The sequence below is a fragment of the Leptonychotes weddellii genome, chromosome 8 (assembly GCF_054177405.1).
Source record: "Leptonychotes weddellii isolate Sample4059 chromosome 8, ASM5417740v2, whole genome shotgun sequence".
Classification (NCBI taxonomy): Eukaryota; Metazoa; Chordata; class Mammalia; order Carnivora; family Phocidae; genus Leptonychotes; species Leptonychotes weddellii.
In genome coordinates this window covers 116,166,418-116,189,693 of record NC_138376.1, presented here as the reverse complement: position 1 = coordinate 116,189,693, position 23,276 = coordinate 116,166,418, and the positions used below count along the sequence as shown (strand labels likewise).

At 42.9% G+C, this 23,276-nt stretch overlaps 1 protein-coding gene across 1 annotated transcript in view; it reads right to left on the bottom strand.

Moving 5' to 3' along the window:
• Nucleotides 1-11,628, bottom strand: part of IYD (iodotyrosine deiodinase) — a 19,866-nt gene extending 8,238 nt beyond the window's left edge. The window contains exons 1-2 of the mRNA XM_081829381.1: nucleotides 11,313-11,628; nucleotides 2,384-2,575 (exon numbers count right to left, since the gene is read on the bottom strand). Of these exons, the coding sequence (XP_081685507.1) occupies nucleotides 2,384-2,575; nucleotides 11,313-11,496 (376 nt within the window). The 5' untranslated portion in view covers nucleotides 11,497-11,628. The remainder of the gene's footprint in view (nucleotides 1-2,383; nucleotides 2,576-11,312) is intronic.
• Nucleotides 11,629-23,276: the final 11,648 nt, after the last annotated feature.

Sequence of the window (23,276 nt, the reverse complement as noted above, 5' to 3'; positions counted from 1 at the left end):
GGGTTCCCTGCTCAGCGGGGAGTCTGCTTCTCCCTCTGCCCCCACCCAAGCTCGTGCTCTCTCTCTCACTCGCTCTCTCTCAAATAAATAAAATCTTTTTTTTTTTAAAGATTTTATTTATTTATTTGACAGAGAGAGACACAGCGAGAGAGGGAACACAAGCAGGGGGAGTGGGAGAGGGAGAAGCAGGCTTCCCACTGAGCAGGGAGCCCGATGCGGGGCTGATCCCAGGACCCTGAGATCACGACCTGAGCTGAAGGCAGACGCTTAATGACTGAGCCACCCAGGCACCCCTAAATAAAATCTTTTAAAAAAAGAATAAATACAATAACTCATACTTGCTCAAAATGAAGTTAGATCACCTGGCAAATGAAGTTCGTGGCCGCAGACGCTGGTATGTTGCTGCCACTCCGTTTCATTCTGCATCACTTTAGGGGCAACAAACCAGCTAACTGAGGTCAAGACCAATGGTTCTAGGGCTCTGGGAATTTATCATCACTTCTATAATTATGTGGGGGAGAACGTTCCTAAATAACTGTACCATGGCCATTAAGGGAACCCAGAAGGGAAGTCCTGACAGCCCAAATTCTCCAAGATTGTGTTTCGTTTTGATATTCTTGAAAAAGGATAAAGTCACGAAGCTAATTGAAAATGATAAAAATTTAAATGGTAAAATGGCTTTTAAACACTTATGAAATGTCACTTAAGCATCTGACTCTTGATTTCGGCTCAGGTCTTGATCTCGGGGTCATGAGATCGAGTCCCACATCCAGCTCCACGCTAAGCTTGAGGTTCTCTCTCTCCCTCTGCTCCTCTCCCCACTCACTCTATCTCTCTCTCTCAAAACAAAAACAAAATTCACCTTTAAAAAATAAAAAAATAAATAAAACACTCATGAAAGGTAAAAAACAAACAAACCTATAAATGGTTTGGTACCTGTATCAGAACTCTGAGTGTGGCACTGTGGGGTTTGTGGTCCTGCTGGGGACACATGAGATCTCCTGGCCCTGGATGCTCAGTACACATAAGTCTGTCTTCAGCTCTCATGGGCTATGGGAACCCTCAGCCCACACTTGGGTCAGTCCCAGTACAGTGGGACAAAGCTTCATAGTGCATCTCAGTGCCCAAAGAACTTGAATTCTCTTTCCGATTCCAACCAGGGCCAGCTTCTGATGCGAGTCACCCTGCTGTCCTAGAGATGGCCTGCTGTTCCTGGTGACAGACCACAGTGACCCATAGGTAGGATATTTCAGAAGGAACTATTCCTTTTTCCCTAGTGAGTAACTTAATGACATAATCTCTACACCAGCGGGGTCAGGACTGCCTGCTTGATGGGGCTCTTGTTTGCCTCCCACCACTCCCTGTGGTTGAGAGAGCATGACTGGATTGTGAGATGCAAGTCAAAAGCTGAACACAAAGCCCACATTTCTGAACAGAGTGATTCCAGTTCCGTTGGTACCTATGTTGTCTGTCCACTAAATATTTGTGTCACTACACATAAGAAATAAATTGTTCCCTAATGTTTTCGATTATGCTAAATTTATCTGCACATGATATGTATACACACACACACACACATATATATGGATACAGGTATATACACAGAAGGAACTTAGGGACTGCTATAGTTAAATAAAAAACTAGCCAGTGCATTTGTATTCTTAACTGAAATAAAATGCTTTACTCTTGCTTCCTTTCAACTTGAGCAATGGATTCACAATGGCCATGTAATACTTTTTGCAAATGAACTTAATGTGATTTCTATAAGAATAATACTCCAATACTCTAATAATAATCAAATGGGGGATTTTTCTTACATCTCCTCCCCCCTTTTTCTTTAATTCTTTTATTTTCCTTCATGGAGATATCAATCTATGTTGAAAATGGGTTTGCTTTGCTGTGGTTTACTTTGCAAATTCATATAGGTAAATGTTGCTAGTTCATTAGAGAACGGTAGGAGAGCATTATGGTGTGTAATATAAAAAATTTGGTTCCAAAAAGAAATACATAAATGTGAGTGAGTGTGTGTGTGTGTGTGTGCACGCATGCGTGCATGTGTTTCAAGAGGAGGGGAAAATAAGGGCATGTTTCTCTTCCAGTGTATAATAGTATGTTCAGAAATTTTAAATTTTAATAAAAGATCATAATATTCAGTAATTTCAGAAGTCTCAAACTGTTGTTACATCGGCTCCCAGGAAGTTTGTAACGGTCAATAGTTTGTAGAAAGTGGAAATCATTATGTTTCTGGTAGCCAGTCAACAGCTGGGTAAGACTTCAGAGATAAATGTTCACTCTGGGCTTTATTCACTGTGTTTGAAATTTATTGCTGTAGTATTGTCACTTACAGCTGACATTCTCAAAGACACAATGTACCATTACAAACCTGCTGCTTTGATGACATTATCAATGACTTCTATAGGGACTTGCTCATTACTTATGAATCTGACAGACCGTCTTTTATTGAGAAGTTCATAAAATTCCTGGGATCGCTTAACCATTTCCTTTTCAGGATACCGGGTGTGGGAGAATGGAATATGTTCAACATTTTCCTCTGAGTCTTGCCCGTCATCAGCATCTGCAAATATGAACAAGAAAGGCAGCAAATTAAATTATGTCTCTTCGTCAGGAAGGGGAGCAGAATATGCCACCCCAAAATATGCCTTTTTGGCATAAGGATCACATTGAGCTGATAATTTTTAAGAAACCAGACACAAGAGAAGTTCTGAAAACCAGAGTAAAAGTTACCTTTTTGTAAGGAACATTTATTTTTATAGAGGATATCTCCATTCCTAAGCCCTCTCTGTACCAAGAAGAAAAGGATGATTCTCACAAGAAATTCTTATCAATGGAGAAGGTGGACTTAAATATGCACAACAAGCTTACCCTTGTTTAAAACACTGTGCTCTTCTTGATAACCTCTCATAACTGGATCCTCCTCCCCCAACATCTTTCTTTTGTTTTTAGTTGAAGATGGTAATTAAGGTGGTGGCTTGGGCCATTTCAGGGACTTACTCAATTTTCCTGGATCTGTCCCATGTATACAGGGGGTATACATGTTATTAAGCTCTTTTTTTTTCTCTCTCTCTTCTTAATCTGTCTTTTATTATGGGATTGGGGTGGGGGGGCTGTCTCAGCCAAGAAGCTAAAAGGGTAGAGGGAAAATTATTTTTCCTCCCCTACAGTCATAAGGTGCCTTATGACGGAGAAGGAAATAAAGTTCTCAAAAATGTCTGCAAGATTATCATTTCAAAAGCATCAGGGAAAATGAAAAGAATGAGTCCACAGAATCCTGAACTCTGATCTTGACTATTGGCTATCCAAGTTCCACACTGGTTAAAAATCAAGAAAAAGAAAATTTTACCTACACAAAGATGAAGAATGAAAATTTCTATTAATGGTGAACTGGTGTATTTGAAACAATATCCCACTAGCTGGAAACCACTAAGATCATGAGATAAAGTATCTTTAAAGTCTTCTAAAAAATCAACGAATTGCTGACAACATAGTAAGAAATTCCTAGGCCAAAACTGAAGGGGAATATGAGCCTGCAGAGGCAAGTAAGCAAAGAAGCCACATTTCCTTTGATAGGATTTGCCAATCTCTACATATTTGAATTTTTATTTTTATATTTTCAGGGGTTGTGGGGAACAAGAATCAAAGCCCAGACCCACACACAGTGAGAAGGCTAATAAGCTGGGACCCCAAGATTACATCCTTAAAGAAAGCATGGATTATAAGTATAACAGCCCCCAAGGGGTTATACCATTTGGTGGGTCCTGCCTCAAACTTGAATTAGGTGGTCCTGCCTGAAAATACCTCCATTGCCTAACAGAAGCAAATGCCAATATACAAAAATTTTAACTACAGTTACTAGCAACCCACCAAATACAATCAATCATAAAAAGAAAACATTTTGAGCAAGAAACAACAGAGTTGATATTTAAAAACGTCTCCAAATATTGGAATTATCAGACTCAAAAGATAAAACAATTTTGATTACTAGGTTTAGAGGGAAAAAAACACAAACTTATATAAATCTGTAGGGTACAGGAAAAGATAAAGGTGACATAGAAAATATGAAAAAATAAACTTCTAGAACTGAAAAATAAAGTAATAGAATTAAGAACTTAATTTATGGATTTAAAGCAGGATATACATACCTAAAGAAAAAATTAGTGACCAGGAAGATAACTCAGAAGAAAATATCTGGAATGGAGCAAGGAAAAAGCAACATATAAGCAACATAAAACAAAGAGTAAGAAAAAACACAACAGGGTGAGGTGTATATTGGAGGGAGACAAAAGTGAAGGAGGAAGAACCATCGAGAAACCACTGCAATAGCCAGGGTGGGATAATGTTGGCCCAGACTAGGTGTGCAACAAAAGAATGACAAATTCTTGGAGCATCTTGGAGACACAAATGATGAGACCTGCTGAAGTGTGTGGCTGGAGTGGTGGGAGAGAGGGACTAAGGATGAGACCCAGGTGGTGGGCTTTAGCACCTGGGGAGACCGTGGGACCATCTACTGAGATAGAGGATGAGCAATGAACCATCTGGGGGAAGTAGAGGTAGGGATCACCAGTCCATCACATTTGAGATGCCTGTGAGTTGTTCAAGCAGAGATGTCTCGTGTGAAAGTAAAAGTCTGAGTCCAGAAGGTGGGATGTCACTTTGGGTACCCTCACACAAAGAAGAGAATGACAACAGGAACAGAATGAAGAGAGCAAGAGGATCCAGTGCCTGGCCCTGAGGGTCTGGAACATTCCAGGCAGAATTCAGGTAGAGGATTAGCTTTCTCCTTCACTCACATGCACATACTTCACTCCTAGGTCTCTGAAGAATGGGGAGGGGGAAGGCAAGTGGGAATGACTGAAAACCTCAATGGCAATACCGTGTTGGCAAGTACCATGGTTTGCTCATCGCTGTTAGTGAGAAAATTCCTTATACATTTTACTAGCCAGGGAAGTTTGGGCCCAAATTGTACACATTCAATGAGAAGGCCAAGTTACTCAGTTAAAAGGAAGTGGGTGGGATCGGGGAGTGGCAGCAAACACTATCAGCTTTCTAGTGATCAATTCTGAACCAAAGCCAGGTGTCTTCAGTATCAACCCTGAACTTATTAAATGTGTCAATAAAGACTTTCAACACCAGTGATAACTTCTATATCATTTGTTATGAAGTCTGACAGCCTCTGTCCTTAGCAGGTGGTGAATGAGCAAATGCACGAAATGCCTTATTAACTGTTTGAAGGGTAAGTTACCAACTCTTAATATCCATTCAGCATTTGTATAAGCTAAAGGCAGCCTAGGTGCATGACTCGGCAGTTTCTGCAGCTTCTAAAGTCCAAGGTAAGCGTTCCCACTGTAGCAGAATGAAGCGGCTACTGCCTGAACATTATCAGTGAGCAGGGCGGACAAATGGCCTGCCCAGTGCTAGGTTGGATTCTCCTGAAAGGCTTGCTCCAGGAAGAGCAGAAGGTCTGCATCTTGCCTGGGGAAAGGGGGAAGGCAGAGCCAGACTTGGAGAGAAAGAACCCAGGGAACAGCAGGGCAGTGACCCGATACCAAAGGTCCTTTTCTCCTTCCCCTTGACCTCCAGACTGCTCCAAGAGGAAAGAGAACAGCCTCTATAAACTAGTCATTCTGCCTCCATGCTAGACGAGCCAAGCCACTCTAAGGGATTCATTCAAGCATAAAACCCATGTATTTCAAAACAAACGTGTACTATTATGGTCCAGTTTTTGCTATAAATCTGTGCTGCCACATTTGGGATTTGCTATTGGCACCGAGAACAACTCTCCTTTTATCATTGCCTTAATGCCAAGGAACCCTAAACTGCACCATAATTAGGTTTCACAGCCAGGAAGTTCTAGGCCACGTGTATTCTCTAATGTTTAACACAAAGGTGGGGTTTTTTTCACTGCATCTCTATAGAAGTTGCTTTTGTGTTTTTGCAGTTCTATTTCAAAAATCTTTGCAAATGAGCCAAATTTTCTAGCTATGAAGCTAAAAGGCCAATTTGCGCCATGTCATCCTTGTTCCCTCCTCGGAATTTTGGGGAATGTGGAGGAGCAATATTAATAAGGCTGAGGGTGATGCAGCTTTTGCAGGAGACAGATTCTGAAGGTGGGGATGGAACAAGGTCAGGGCTCAACCCCTGCCCTGAGGACACCTCCTTCCCACCTACCTCAGCCCTCACTCTGTTTCCACCTGGGCCTGTCAGTCATTTGACTCACTGCAGTATATTTCACTAGCAGCTCCTGAGGTGTGTGGGGGCTGGGGAGTTTGGGGGGAGTTCAGATGGAAAGTTCTTGAATAGAGTAATGCTATTGTAGTGGCTCAGGGCAGGCTGCCCCAAAAGGTGCCACCATGGCATATTGATTATTTTGAACGGAAGCTACTTGGGAAATAGCTGGTACAAGAAAGACACTCTGCCCCTCCCCTGTCCCCCTGAAAGCAGGAAATAAATCTCTCATGAAAGGTACTCTCCCTGTACTAGAAAGTAGAGAGAGACCCTTATCACCAGAGACAGGGACTTTAGAGCCAAAAAAAGCTGTATAAACAAGTCTTGTTACTTTTTACTAATCTACTACCTCAGCCCAAATTCTGTTTAGAATTCCTTCCTAATTGAAACTCTCGAGCATTTTTTTCTTTGTCCTATCAACTCCTCACAAACTTATTGTCTCTGTCTAGAATGTATAAGATCTGCCTGCCTTGGTCATTTCTTTGGGTCTCAATTTTATTATTGGGTCTCTGTGCACATGTAATTAATTGTGTTTTTTTCTTCTATTAATCTGTCTCATGTCAATTTAATTCTTAGACCAGCTTGAAGAATCTTGAAGGGTAGAGAGAAATTTTTCTTCCCCAGTGCTATCCTGAATGAATTTGACAGAATTTCTTTCTGAGCCCCATCATCTCTTGTGTTATCTGGAGTGCCCTTCCCTGCTCCTCCCCCCAACCCTGTGTTGATCCTTACTTTCCCCTAGGACCCACCCACACTTGATCTCAAAGATAATGCCTCCATTCGAGTCCTTTCCCTTTGCTAATTTTCTCTCATCTGAGTTTACGGGTCCTTTGCCCTAAAATTTTAAGGCCTTATAAGAGTCTTGGTAAACCAACCTCTTAAAATCAACCATGTAAAAGTATTAATGGCTGTGTGTATATGTGTGTGTGTGTGTGTGTGTGTCAAAGGATAATGAAATAAAAAGACAAAGCCAGATTTATTGCTTCCTATAGCAAAGGAGAGTGTCTGTGAACATAGTAAATGCTGTTGACCTTTTATAGCATTCTTGATAGTGGTGTGCTAATAAACCAGCTCTGGGAGGGGGTGGGGAAGCCTGACTTATAGCACTTGCCAATTTCCATTGTGGCCTGACTTCAAGCTGATAATTCAAAAATGGCCCACAAAATTCCTGAATATTTAACAATTGGTACTTGCTTCTCCCATTGGCTAGTTATACAGCACACCACTTGGTTGGGAAGCTTGGAGTTCAGGGATTGGTGGACTCCCAGAAATGTAATAGGATTAATACCATCTATAGGGAGAATGTTACTTGTTTGAAACTGTTGTTGATTGGTTGGTACTGAAGTGAATTTATCCCTGATTGGCTGGCTTTCAGAAGCAAGAAACTGTCACTGATTGGTCTGCTTGCTAAGCTTTTACTGAGGTGAGTTGTCATTGATCTATTGAACAGATTTGAAACTGGTTCTGACAGCTGTTTATTACCTCAGTTACCTAAAAAGCTGTCCTTTCCCAAGTCTGTGGGAACATTTTAATTCTCAGGGGTTACCCACATTAGATGATTTTAACATAAGCCTTTTTTTTTTTTAATGGCCAGCCACAAACCTTGAGGATGTTTATTATCCCTACATATATATACAAATATATCATACATATACATATATACATATATATATGCACACAGGGATGTATTAATTTGTGTGTGAAATTTATAAAATCATATACATACACATACATGCATGTCTATGTACATATATCTACCCTTACCACTGAGCACTTTTCTAACACATGGTTTTCCCTTGCTTCTGTCCCCCACTGCCTTTCCTGCCTTCCATTGGTATGATTGAGTTTTCTCCATTTTCTCTTTTCTCACCTGGAAGTTACACAGTGTATTAGGTTAAACTATATGAAATTGCTAACACAAGCCTTTCTTAGTAGTGACTGGACAATCTGGGACAACCAAAATTTTAATTAGGACAATAGTTTTTGGATGGTCAGTAAAGCTAAGTGAAGACAAATTTCTACCAACATTAAAACAAACATATCTTGATGAGATGTGTTCCCTATATCTTTTTCTCTTATTTCCATTTCCATGAGCTTCCATGAATCAGGCCTGACTAGAGTATGTTTGTGCAGGATTTTTGCCTCATTTTAGGGAGACAATCTAAGGTTTTCTCTTTGTCATTTCTCCTCCTTAGACCGCTGCTATAGTTAAGCAGGAAACTGAAAATACTAACAGAACACATGTTTGACCGTCCCCAAAGGAAGTCTGTGCCTGATGTCTAGTAAGCATGGCCACTCTGCACCCCTCCCCCATTCCGCAAGCCACCCACACACATGCTGATTCTCTGGTCTATGAACCTGGAGTAGGAATTCTTTGTGAGCCAAAGCTGGAGGAATTTGGATTGGTACATATTATTTTCCTTAACTCACACTAGAAGGGCCTAAATATTTTATTGCTTTGTCTCTTATAATTAACTTTCAACATGGTTTGAATCTGGTATCCATTTGCTGTCATCAAAAGCTTCTCCATGTTGCTTCAGTAATGGAATCCTTTCTCTTATACCCCTTGTTCCTCCCCCCTCCCCCGGTTCAGGCCCCTCTAAACCTGTAGTTGGTATTGGTACAGTGAATCCTCTCTTGGACTGTGTCCACCCTTCCAGGGGTTAGGAGCAGGGACTTGGGGGGCAGAGAAGCCTGGGTTTAAATGTTGCTTCTCACCGATCATCCATGTGATCTCAGCATCACTTAAGTGAACAACAAAAATTCCAACGAGAGACTGAACTGTAACATTCGGAGCAGAGGTGCCCATGGCTGCTGGGGAGGCCACTAAACGTTCAATTTATTCTATGTGAGGAACAGAGAAAAAAGAGGCAGAGGATTTGGCAAGAATGAATAAGCACGCAGAGAACAGAACCAGACAGGGCCACACAGCTTGGTTCTGTGTTCCCAACCTTCAGGCCCAGCCCCTGGTCCCTGGTTCCCCACCAGCCTTACCAATCCCTCTCGTATCCCCCAAACTCTTAAATTCCGGGGTCTTTCCTCAATGCACACTACCTCTGATCTCTTGGGGCATTTTTAAGCCTGCTGGTCTTCTGCTGCCTCTGTTCTAGGTGATTCTCCTAGTAGAAAGGCAGCCTAGCACCTGGTTGTGTATCTGGACTCCAGAACAGACTGCCTGGGTCCCGGCTCTACTACTAACTGCTTGGGCAGGTCACTTAGCATAGTTGAGCCCCAGTCTCCTTATCTGTAATGTGGGATAATAACAGTGCCCACCTTGCTGTGTTGACGTGAAGACTGAGTGGTTTACTATACATCAAATGTGATGCTGAGTGGACACAGCCAGTGTCTATAAGAGCCTGTCGTTGTCATTATCCTAGAGCTCCTTCCCCAGGTTGTCTTCTCCATGGTCCCTTTCTCCCATCACAGGCCCTCTTCTCTGCAGGTGTCCAGCTCTATACTCAGTCTTCTTGCCAGCAACATCCCCTTAGGGAATTCATCAGTTTTCCGAGTTTCAAGTATCACCCCATGCTGGTAAGCATCCAATCAATACCTGTGGATCCCCCACCTGGCCCGCCTTTCCCTGTCTGCTTAGTTATCTTCTCAAATCCAACACGTCTTTGTGGACGTTCAGCATCTTCTTTGTGGATCCTCCCCCCTCCCCCATGTATGATGGTGTCTTTCCACCTCTCCCTGCCTCCAGCTCTCATCCTCTCCTTTTCCGCATATCCGGTGTATTACCAAACCCCGTTGTTCCTCCTTGAACTTTGCCCCAACTCACTCCTTCCTCTGTGTTCCCACGGCCACTTCTGCATTCCCATGGCCACCATCACCCAGGCCATCCTTACCAGGACAGACCATCACACAGCATCATAACGGATGTCCCTTTGTTCAGGAAAAGTGCTTCTCGACTTGCCATCTGGGTGGGATGTCCTTCAGTGAAAGAGCGAGAGGCAGGCCTGCTAAGAGGCTGCCTGGGCTTGAATCCTATGCGGTACATTTAGCATTGCTGGCTCCCAGCACTGAGTGCCTGCTGTATACCCCAGCCCCCAATCCTGAGATGAGAGCAACTCAGAACAGGTGTGCACAGACATGCACATAGGCACACCGACACCCCTCCACACCGTCCAGGTGGCCTCTTCCGGGGGCGGGGGCATCACGAGTCCAGCTGAGAATCACTGAGCCTCTTCCAAATTGAATCCATCCCACAAACCACAAACCCACCTCAGACGTACCTCAAATACTGATCACTCAAGCCTCCTCAGGAACCTCTCCCTTCCTGCCTGCTCCCTCACCGCCTCTTCATCTTAGGGTCAGCCATGACTGCTGGGCCCATGCTCACCACCCCAATTCACTTTCACCCGTCCTCCCCGCCACTGCAGTCCTCCTGTCTTCTCAGCATCTTTCCCAGGGCTTCCATCCCTGCTCTTATGCTCTTTCTGCTCCTTTTGCCTGAGATGCCTCCTAACCATGACTACTCATGTCCTATTAATCGGCCAGGCCTAACTGTCCTTTCCCTGCACCCCCACCATGCCCCTATGCCTCCTTGAAACCCCTGATGATCAGTCTCGCCCTTCATTCCTCCCGAATTTTGCCTGTTTTTTGCCTTGTCCGCTAAATTGGACACCCAGCTTTGAGGACACAGCCAACTGGACTCTAACCCACAGGGCCTGGCACAAGGAAGGGTAGTGAGCGCCTGGACCCATGCCACTTTTTACATTTCCAAGTCTTTGATTCAGACCTGACCACTTCCCCCATGGCTACCAGCAGCCGGGGATGTGCCCCTTCAGGAAGATTTTAACAGCCAGAACAGGATTGGGGTCAGGGAAAATGTCAACCCCTCAACAGCCCTTTGCTGACTCTTTATCCAGAAATCAAGGGGGGTTAGTGCCAGCAGGTGCCAAGCTGACCACCTGAGAGAAATGGTTTGTCTCTGTCACACACTAATTTGCACAGTAGAGGTAGCTGATGAAACTGTCCTGAGTGTTTCCTCCTCTCCCTAAGCCCTGCTATCTACTGGCGCTCGTCAAAACAACGCAGAAGGTGGAAGCTAAGCAGCTTTGTATCCTTACCTTCTTCCACGGGGTGGAGGTCAGAGCTGTCTTTTAGGTCCTCATCCACCCAGGGACGGGCCTCGGCCCTGGCTCTCGTCTCCCCCTTCCTTCTCTCGATGTTTCCATCAGCATTTTTAAAGATCCAGGCAATCAAAATGCAGACAACTGCTACCAAGACTGGAGTCAGGCAAAACATGGTCATAAGACTGACTCTGAACGGGGCCCACTCTTCCCACACGGTATTTAAACAAACAGAGCCAGGAATGACGAATGCTGGGGGATGGGATGAGGGAAGAGAGCAGTGTGCCGCCGTGGGAGGAACCAGGTGAACTCTCTGACTCTAGGAGGACTTTGCAAAGGAGCAAAGATCACGGCGTGTGCATTCAGGGTGTGTTGTGGGTTTGGTAATGCACAGGTGCATCCACTTTTTAAAATTGTGCTCAATCAATATATTCCTAGACAATAATTGCCGGGATCTGAGTAAACGCTTTAATGCACCAGATCTTGCTAACAGTGGTCCAAGGGGTTTGGTCTTCCTCCTGCATAACTTTCTCCAAGAGCAATGTGTCTTCAACTTGCCTGAAGCTAGGAATCACCTGGGGAACTTGTTTTTAAAAGAGGAGATGTCCAGGCACCAACTCAGATCTAGTGAAAGAAAATTTCTGGGGGAAAAGACCTGGTAATCTGCATTTTAAAAATCGCATATTTGTGAAACACTGCCGTGAGGCTTTGAATTTTTTTTAAATGAGGCCCGAGGCAACAGAGAGAGCAAAGAAATTATCATATTTTGCATTAAAGAAAAACTTTTCGATCCAGGAAAAGTGATCCAAAATCATTAAAAATGACAGCTTGGTTAATTATATAACTTAGATAGGGTTTGTTTGTTTTTGTTTTTAAGCAGCTGTCTTAACATTGATTTAGCAAATGTTGGTTTGGGTCTCTATAACAAAAATACCACAGGTGAAGTGGCTTAGACAGAAATTTTTTTCTCACCATCCTTGAAGCTGGGAAGTCCAAGATCAAGATGGGGCCCAAGTTGGTTCCTAGTGAGGGTATTCTTCCTGATTTGAAGGTGGATGCTTTCTTCCTGTGTCCTCACATGGTAGAAAAGGGAGACCATCTCTCTCATGTTTCTTTTTACAGGGGCACTAATGTCACTCATGAGGGTTCCACCCTCATGACCTCACAGAAACCTAAATAACTCCCAAAGACCCCGCCTCCTCATACCACCACATGGGGGGCAGGGTTAGAGCTTCAACATCTGAATTTAGGGGGGAAAACACAAACATCCAGTCTATAGCCAACTATGTATACTATGATACCACTGGAATAAAAACAGCAGAAAATACTACATATTTATATGTGTTTGTATATTCATAACATTTCATGAAGGATTATACCATAAATTTAAAACAGTGGTTATATCAGGACTTCTCTGTACTAGTTTTGCAATTTCTTTTTTTTTTTTAAGATTTTATTTATTTATTTGACAGAGAGAGAGACACAGCGAGAGAGGCAACACAAGCAGGGGAGTGGGAGAGGGAGAAGCAGGCTTCCCACGGAGCAGGGAGCCCGATGCGGGGCTCGATCCCAGGACCCGGGGATCATGACCTGAGCTGAAGGCAGACGCTTAATGACTGAGCCACCCGGGCACCCCTAGTTTTGCAATTTCTTTTCAGTCTATATTTACTTAAAAAAATAAAGTTAAGAAACAACAGTGGCTACTTCTTTTGGATGGAGTGTGGTATTGGATAGAGAGGGGACAAGGGTGGGAGAAAGAATTATTACTATATACTATTCCATAATTTTTAAACTTTTAACTATTATGATTATATTACCTATTCAAAAATTAAATAAATGTTATTTAAATAGCCCTTTTATGTTTTGTTTTATTTTACTATACATTTTAACATTTCTTTTTGTAAGAGACAACTATTCTTTGAGCATATGCTGTGCTGGTTCTAACTCCAGAGAGCCAAGTCAGACTGTAGGCAAAGTTTACAATGGAAAAACTGGACTCCATAGGCGACACTGCAGTTGGGATGGTACTGAGCCATGCCCACAGCTCTTTGAAGGGCAGTCCCCTCCCAAGCTCCTCTGAAAGGACATCCGAGGTGGCCATGCATAGTACAATTGGATCCAACGCCACACCTGACCCAAGGTAGCTGGTCCATGTAATGTGTGGCACCCCAAGCTGTGGCCAGCTCACCTTTTCATCCCCCCAAAAGTACAGAGTAAATAAACCACTCAGTAGCAAGAGATGTGCAGACCAAACAGGCAAAGAGAGACATAACTTGGAAGGAAGAAGCACCTTACAGGTCATGAGGAAAGACAGACAGAGGGGCCATTGGTGGTGAATGCCTCAATTCCTGGCAGGTCCCACGTCTAGCTTTGTTTCAGCCCACATGGCTCCTTATCCTCAAAGGATAAGAGTGATCCTCTGTTTCTGTAATCACAGAGCCCAACTCATATCAGTGCCAGGACAAGATGAAGCCAAGGAGATGGGGGGATGAGAATGTATTATAGCACAGTGGGAGGTACAGAGTATGGGCAGCCCCTGCCCCCACCCATCTCAGGATGGACCCCCAATAGCACACGGTGTGCAGTGGCTCGTTGGCTCATTAAGGTGTTGCTTACATCTCTTTGGTTTCAGACCATGTGCCCAGCAAAACAAGTCTTTAGGAGAATTCTGAAACCATCAATAACCCTAAAAGGTAAAAATATGTATATATATATATGACAGCCATGCTGGATAGATGTTTTTCATCATATTTGGCAACTTGCAGTGGGAAAAGAAGACTCTTACCCTGGATTTCTTGGCTTAAGGCAGAGAAGAAAAGCAGCGTGATCATTTGTTCCCTTATTCATTCACTCATTCATTCATTCAACATATTTTTGAGGATCCACATGAAAGGTGTTGCCTTAGGTGCTAGCAATGAAATGGTGGGCAGAATGGACGGTACATGCCGTGGTGGAGCCACGGGCGAAGGGGGAGGCAGACAGGATCAAATGTCACAAATGTCACATTTCAACTTCCAAAAGCACTACTGGGGGCAGAATAGAGCATGGTTTGGCCAAGTCAGTGAGATCAGAGGTTTCCCAGAGGAAGGAACAGTTGAGTTGAGGTTGGAACCGTGAGTGGGAGTCGATTAAGTGGCGAGAGGAGGAAAGAACCTTCCAGTCAGAGGGGCACGTGTGGCAAGGCCTGTGCTTTGGAAGGAGACGGCACCTCTGGGGATTGAAGTGGTGGCAGACACAGGGGATGCAGGGAGTCAGCTGATGTTAAGAAGTAGGTGCTAGATGATGCTGGGTTTTGTGGGTCACATAAACAAATTGTTTTCTTTACCCTAAACAGAATAGGAAAGGGGGGTGACAGGTCAGCTGAAACTGATCGAGTGCTTACCAGGTCCTCTTAGCATTTTATACATCTTTTTTATTTTTTTATTTTTTTTTTAAAGATTTTATTTATTTATTTGAGAGAGAGAGAATGAGAGAGAGCACATGAGAGGGGGGAGGGTCAGAGGGAGAAGCAGACTCCCCGCCGAGCAGGGAGCCCGATGCGGGACTCGATCCCGGGACTCCAGGATCATGACCTGAGCCGAAGGCAGTTGCTTAACCGACTGAGCCACCCAGGCGCCCGCATTTTCTACATCTTAACTCACATGTGCTTCTCCACAACCTGTGCAATAGATCCCACCGTACAAATGAAGAAAATGAAGCACAAGGAAGTCAAGTGATAGGCCCGAGGTCCGGGTTATATAAATGGGCCAGGAATAACCTCTGCGTGTTAGCCTAAAATCTCTCCGTGTCATTTACTTTTCCATAGCAAGCTAGGATCATTAACCCAAAAGGCACTGGAGCCAAACTGACTTGATTGGGTAAGGGAAGGTGGGCTTTTATGAACTGAATGTTTGTGTCCACCCCACTCCCCCAATTCATACGCTGAATAGTATTTGGAGGTAGGGCCTTTGGAGGTAATGAGGTCATGAGGGTGCAGCCTTCATTGTGAGATTAGCAGTCTTAGAAGAAGAGACCACAGAGCTAGCTCGCTCTCCACCACGTGAGCACACAGCATGAAAGTGGTCACCTATGAACCAGGAAGCAGGTCCTCACCAGACACCAAATCTACCAGCTCCTTGATCTTGGACTTCCTAGCCTCCAGAACTGTGAGAAATAAATGTCTGTTGTTGAAGCCACTCCTTCTGTGGTGTTTTTGTTACAGCAGCCTGAGCCCACTAAGAAATGGCTTTCGGTGGCTCATGCTTAGCTTAGGAGGAACACAGACAAGAGGTTTAAAAACATGTACAGCACAGAATAAAGGAATGTAGCAGGTGTTTTCAGGTAAAGAGTGAGAAGAAAGAATGCAGAGGAGCCGAGATGGTGAATGGTGGCATCTGGAGAGAAGGAACACAGCTCCCAAGCCTCAGTACCCAAGCCACCTTTTATCCCAAAGCACCTTGTGGTGCTGGTCTCAGCAAAGGGTAGCCTACCTAAGGTTCTTGTTCTTAGATTTCCACGTAACTATCCCCTTTCACTCCTTGTGAATCCCTACAGTACTCACCTGAGCTAAGCCGAGTGGGTCTTCACAGTTCTTTACAACCAACACAATCCCATGACCAGGCTTCCCACTCATGATAAAGTCAGGACAGTAAAATTCTCCATAATCACTACCCAGCTTTATATTAAAGGTTTCTGATAATATCACAGTTTCAAATCAGTTTTACTTTAGAAACAGAGCATGGGGTGCTAGGAGACAGAGATGACATATTGCTGATTTGGGGGAGGTTCACCTCTCTACTATGAGTCCTGCTAAAGCATCCTGGGATAATTGCTGTCTACTCTCTACTATGAGTCCTGCTAAAGCATCCTGGGATAATTGCTGTCCCCATGCTTTGCCTTATCAAGTTAGGAGCGGGGAATGTGTCCTGAGGGTAGATGCCACACAGCATGGTATGAGACACTTCACACCATTTATGATGATTATTTTTTATTACTCACTTCAGATTCATTTTCCGTTTTAGTTATTTCATTTCCACAGAGTGGCAGAAAACTTAATTTTGCTATCTAGATGATTTAATCTGTACCACTTTAAAAATGGAGATGATTAGAAATGTCTCTTGTCCTTCCTTTGCCTGGATACCCTCAGTGTGTCCTGATATCAGAGGAGAGGCATCTGGGCCTTGGTGTGGGCCTTTTTCTTACTGGATTTCATGAAAAGGTACCATTTCAGGCAACAGGCACAGTATGGGGGGACCTCCACATGAAACATCCTATCTCCCTACTTCTGTCCTCACTCTTCCAAGCCCAGATCACAGGGTCCTTCTGGTTGGACCATTCTCAACCTATCTCCATGCCCTTTTGAGTAGTTCCAAAATCTCCTGGGATATTCTCCTGTGGTTTTAGGGACTGGGAGAAGGATTACCTCTCTCATTCACTGTTTGCCTTAGGTATGTATACATTATTTGAATTTGTTTCAGCCAATATGTACTATTTTTGGTATTTTTTATTTTGATAAAATATAATAACATAAAACTTACTATTTTAGCCCTTTCTAAGTGTGTAGTTCAGCGCCATCAAGTACATTCACAATGTTGTACACTCATCACTACTATTTCCCAAACTGTTTCATCATCCCAAACACAAACCCCCATCATCCCAAACAGAAACAGTTAAGCAATAACCTCCCACTTCTCCTTTCCCAGCCCCTAGTAACTTCTACTCTACTCCCCTCTACTCTACTATGATTCGGACTACTCTAGATATCTCGTACAGGGGGAATTGTACAATATTTGTTCTTTTATGACCATGTCTTTCACTCAGCCTAAGGCTCAAGGTTCATCCACGTGTTAACATGGATCAGAATTTCATTCCTTTTTATGGCTTACGTGTGCTGTGTTTATAACTAACATCAGATACTAAATCGATACCACATAAATCTTTCGTGAGGTTTTCAAAAGACCATTACGATACCATCGGATAAGGGCTGTGCACTCACGGTCCCTCATTCAGTTTGACACAGGACAGGATTCCCAGAAAACATAAAGCTTTTCCTGAGAAGACAAGAAGGCTTCTGCGACGGTCCTACTCGAGGAACTTGTGCCGGAGTGATGTAATCAACTCGTTGTCCTCTTCCTTTAGAAAGTTGTACTACGGGGCGCCTGGGTGGCTCAGTCGTTAAGCATCTGCCTTAGGCTCAGGTCATGATCCCAGCGTCCTGGGATCGAGCCCCGCATCAGGCTCTCTGCTCAGCAGGAAGCCTGCTTCTCCCTCACCCACTCCCCCTGCTTGTATTCCCTCTCTCGCTGTGTCTCTCTCTGTCAAATAAATAAAATATATTTAAAAAAAAAAAAAAAGAAAGTTGTACTACAGAAAAATCAGTTGGCCCAAACAGTGTAGTGTAGTCACTTAGTTGGTTTATCAGAATTTACATTCTAGTGTGTGCCATATATTCCCTTTTATGATTGGTAATCAAGAGCGGATGGGCTGGCCAGTCTGCAGACCACACTATGAATAGCACTATTCTAGAAAACACATTTTCCCAAGACATGATTTTTAACTTTCAGTGCTGATGTTAAATCTGATTGACTCTGTCCCCACTTACTTCCTGTTTCCCAAAATTCCTTAAGTGTATTTGCAGAAGTCAAATGAGATGAAAGAGAACTTTCCAGGAAAGCGACTTCTTAGGGCATTGAGTGAGGTAACACGGTTCTAATGGTTCACACAGCAAAACTGTTAGCAAGCATTTCCATCACATGCTCATTTAGCAAGTGGTTATAGCAAGTGTTCAAGCGAAAGGTTTAAAATAGGATGTGCCTGGGTCTACACCATAATGGTATCTCAGTTTAAGTGTGAAGTTGGGAAAAAAAAGGAGGATTCAAAAATGTTTTGTTTACTTACTTGTTATTTTTTAAAGTAAGCTCCGAGCTCTCTACATCATCCAGAAGAGCAAAGCATTGTAAGCATCAAATGTTTATTGAAACTTTTTCCTATATGGTGTCTCAGTAAGGCACAGTATCCTGCACATAATAAGTCCCAATAAATATAAATTCAAAGTTTCAAGAGTGGAAAGGATGTTTTTAAAATTTTATTTAGGAAGATGAATATGGCCACAAAATCCGGTGCTGATAAAAACCGTGGCTAAAGAGGAATTGCAGCCTCCCCGGAGGACAGCTCCCAGAGCCTCATCCAGGGGACTGCGGGGCTGGGAAAGGGATATGGAGGCACACAGTCTGGAGAAGGTGGATGTGACAAGGTCCAGACATGGGGGTTAGAGAATAGGAATCGAAATTTACAACCCCCCTTCTCTGAGCAAATGGCACGTTCCTACCCATGCTTGGTCTCACTCCTTCCTTGCCCTGGGGGAGGGAATGCGGGATTTTCTGGGCTTCCTGTGCCATTTAACCCAGTGAGCACTGCAGTGGCATCACTGATGATCTCCCTGGAAGAGAGACTCTTCACCAGAAGGAGCTCTCAGGAAAAGAGCTTGAAAGAAAAGCTGGGGATTGTTCTGGAACGTGATTCATCAAGTGAGACTGTCTCTGCCCCTATCAAAACAGGACTTCTGAGCTGGGGATTTTCCAGGTGTTTCTTTTCCTCACCCCAGCAATACCACACAATACTGCCAGGTCATGGGTTGGGGTCCACAAAAGAAAAATGACAGGAATTCTCCAACTGCTGCGTTATGTGTTTTCAAAACCATGCTGTCATTTGAAAGAACTTAGCCACAAAGTATATCCGTTCTAGACAAGATGACAAAACGTTGTGATATTAGTCTCAAATGTTTTTTAAATAGAAAATGGCATGTTCCAGAGCAATATTATATAGCGTTTACCAACACTGAATTTCTTTCCCAATAGAGATTTATTACTTTTCTGAAAAGTAAAAAAGAAAAAGTCAGAACTAGGGATTGTTTCTCAATGTTACTTCCCCTCTGAGAATAAATTATGAGGCATTATTTTGACAAAACAGAGGGGCTCTTGTTAAAAGGCATTGGTTGCTTGTCATTGAAGATGATGCCTGGTATATTAGTTTCCTAGGACTGTTGTAACAAAGTTCCCTAAACTGAGTGGCTTAAAACAACAGAAATGTACTGTTTTAGTTTGGGAGGCTAGAAGTCTGAAATCAAGGTGTCAGCAGGATGGTGCTCCCTCTGAGGGCTCTAGAGGAGAGTCTGTTCCAGACCTCCTTGCTCCTGGTGGTTGCCAGCAATCCTTGACGCTCCTTGGTTTGTAGACAGCTCATTCCAGTCTCTGCCAACAGATACACCTGGTTTACTGGTGTACTCCCTGTGTGTCTTTACATCATCCTCCTTGTATAGATGTCTGTCTCTGTGTTGTTTCTTCTTTTCTTAAAAGGACACCAGTCATGGGGCACCCGGGTGGCTCAGTCAGTTAAACATCAGCCTTTGGCTCAGGTCATGATCTCAGGGTCCTGGGACCGAGCCTTGAGTCGGGCTCCCTGTTCAGCAGGGAGTCTGCTTCTCTCCGCTCATGCTCTCTCTCTCTCAAACAAATAAATAAAATCTTAAAACAAAAACAAAAACAAAGACACCAGTCCTTTTAGATTAAGGCCCACCCAATGACCTCATCTTAACTCGATTACATCTGCAAAGACCCTATTACCAAATAAGGTCAATTCACAGGTTCCAGGTAGACATGAACATAACTCTTTTGGGACACATTTCAACCCATAACACCTGGTAAAGTGGAAGTAAAGATACTTCAGCCTCTTTCCTTTGAGGATAAGTTCATTATCCATGCAGACATAATTCAATATGGGGAAGTCTATTAATATATTACAATAATTGGTCAAATTTTAAAATTATGTAATAGTCTTCAAAGATTTTAACAACATTCTTAATAATAAATACAAGAGGCAATTTCATTAAAATCAGAAATCATATATAAATGTAATTACTCAGCCATCAAAAAGAATGAGAACTTATCATTTGCAATGACATGGATGGAACTAGAGGGTATTATGCTAAGTGAAATAAGTCAGTCAGAGAAAGACAAATGCCATATGATTTCACTCGTATGTGGAATTTAAGAAACAAAACAGATGAACCCATAGGAGAAGGGAAGGAAAAATAAAATAAGATGAAATCAGAGAGGGAGACAAACCATAAGGGACTCTTCACTCTAGGAAACAAACTGAGGGTTGCTGGAGGGGAGGTAAGCAGGGGGGATGGGGTAACTGGGTGATGGGCATTAAGGAGGGCACTTGATGTAATGAGCACTGGGTATTATATACAACTGATGATTCACTAAACTCTACTTCTGAAACTAATAATGCACTATACGTTAATTAATCGATTTTAAATTTAAAAAAGAAATCAACATACAAAAAAAAAGGAAGAAAGGAAGGAAGGGATGGAGGGAGAAAGGGAGAGCAATGGGGGCTAAATTCCCCATTTGAGTTTTACCAATAATAAAACTAATATTTGTGTTCCCATCTGTCTAACTCCTGGGTCTATCTCTGAGCTCCAAGCAGCAGAGAGAGAGGTGAGCATTACCCTCAAACCCCAGCAGTAGACACTTTTTCAATCTTTATTTTATAGAAGAAACAGGCTTGAAGAGGTCAAGCAATATATGTGAACACAGGAAGGGCCACCATGTGGCCCACGCTTCCGGGGACCCGTGGTGTGAATGGCATCTTCCCGAACTGCACCTCGCAAACCTCTGTCCCCCACCGTGGCTGCAATGGTTCTGGTGCCTCTTAAAAACAGTGTCCCAGGAAGGGAACTGCTGGGCCACAGGGTAGGCAAATGTTTAGCTTTACAAAATAATGCCTAACAGGCTTCCTGCGATCCTAGTAGCAGAGTAGAATGTTAAAAATACTATTCCAGCATTTGTGGAAGACTTTATTAAGGGACCACGGCAGCAGTGGTTTTGCACTAAGGGCGAGAGACTGGGCTCCACTCCGAAGACAAGGAAAGTGGGGATTGATAGCCGAGATGTGGGGTGGGTCAGTGGATAGAAAATTATTACGAGGACACATCAAGGCTCAGTGGATTCTTGCTAGACCCAACAGGGTTTTTGCTGAAGGCAGGGCAGGGTTAAAAGATATCAAGGGTGGAATGAGGAATTTGACCAGATAGCAAGAGTGGGGGATTTTTGCTAAACTGACCCAGAGGATTCTTGCTAAAAGTTGAACTAAGAGGACCAAGGACACAGCCCCAGGTCTGGACCTAGCTGAGAATAAGGCTCAGGGGAGCCTGACTCAGTTTTGGTTAAAGAGAAAGTCTTTGTCAGTAAGTTTTCTTCATCCACATCTTCATCAACATGTGACATTGTCCTCATCGGGGACCCCCCATGGAGCAGCATACACTTGCCTGGATGAGTGAGTTTCCGGCGGGTCAGTTAGGAACCTCAGAAAGTAGGTGGGCTGGAGCCATCTTGCCCCTGGTCAAGAGGCTGCCCTGTAGGGGATGAACCCCAGTGGTCAAGAGGCTGCTGAGGGCATCATGGAGGACAGGCCCTGGAGGGGACTGAAGGAGGTCAAGTTGGAGCTGGTCTCCCACTTCATGACCTCTCTGTGGGCACACCTCTCACCAGGGCACCTGGACCAAGAAGCACTTTTTATGTAAAAGAGTCATAGAATAAATCAAAAGAAGAAAGTTTGATTAAATGATTATATAAAAATTTAAAACATCTATATATCAAAACAGCACATACAAAATTAAAGGACAATCAAATCAGAACACAATTATCATAAATATGACCAAGATAAAATATATTTCACATATTAAAAGTGTGAACAAACTGACTTAAGAAAATCATCAGATTCAAATAGGCAAAAAAAAACAACAGAAAAGTAGCATAAAAGAAATACATTAGTCTAGAAATATAAGGAATGTTCAAACTCAATAGGAAAGTAATATAAGTCAACAATAAGACACCAGGTTTAATTTACCAAATCAATACACCAACCCAGCCAGACCTTAGCCCCTTCATTTGAACCATATTAAAATGATACTTAAGTTTGGCAAGACCAGGGTAAAAAGTCTTTCTTGTTTCATACACATCTGAGGTATGTAAGTTATACAGTTCTTTTTTTTTTTTTTGCGAGAGAGAGAATGAGAGACAGAGAGCATGAGAGGGAGGAGGGTCAGAGGGAGAAGCAGGCTTCCCGCCAAGCAGGGAGCCCGATGCGGGACTCGATCCCGGGACTCCAGGATCATGACCTGAGCCGAAGGCAGTCGCTTAACCAACTGAGCCACCCAGGCGCCCCTGTAAGTTATACAGTTCTTATGAAAAGAAAATTTCCAATATTTAGTAAATGTCTTTTGAAGAGTCATTTTAAACCAGAAATTTCTCTGTTAGGAATCAATCTTAAAGAATCTGAAACACAGAAATAACTGTTTACACAAAATGTTCTTTTCACTATTCCTTATAATAAAGGGTTAAAAACAATAAACAGCAAAGATATATAAGCAGTCAAGCAAGTTGTGATAGACTATTAAAAAACAAATTAAGGGGCACCTGGGTGGCACAGTCAGCTGAACATCTGACTCTTGGTATCATCAGCACAGGTCATGATCTCAGGGTGGTGAGATCGAGCCCCATATCTGGCTGCACTGAGAGCAGTCTGCTTGAGACTCTCTCGCCCTCTCCCTCTGCCCCTCCCCCATGCTCTCTCTCATAAATAAATAAAAAATTAAAATTATGTTTTATGAGTATTTAATAATATAGGGAAATGAGTGGGAAAATTATATAAGTAAAATACATTAAATTGAAAAGAGCATTAAGTGAAAAATATTGTTATAAAATTGTAAATATAAGCTATAGCATAATATAAAATCTTAAATTATATTCTATGTTAATACTAGAAATATGCATAGAAAAATACAGGACATGCCTCAGAATGTTAATACTGATGATTTCTGAGTGGTATTGGTTTTTTTATGTTCGTAGTTACATTTTCAACATTTTCTATTTTTTCAACCACCAATATGTAACGTTCCTATAAATTTTAAAGGCA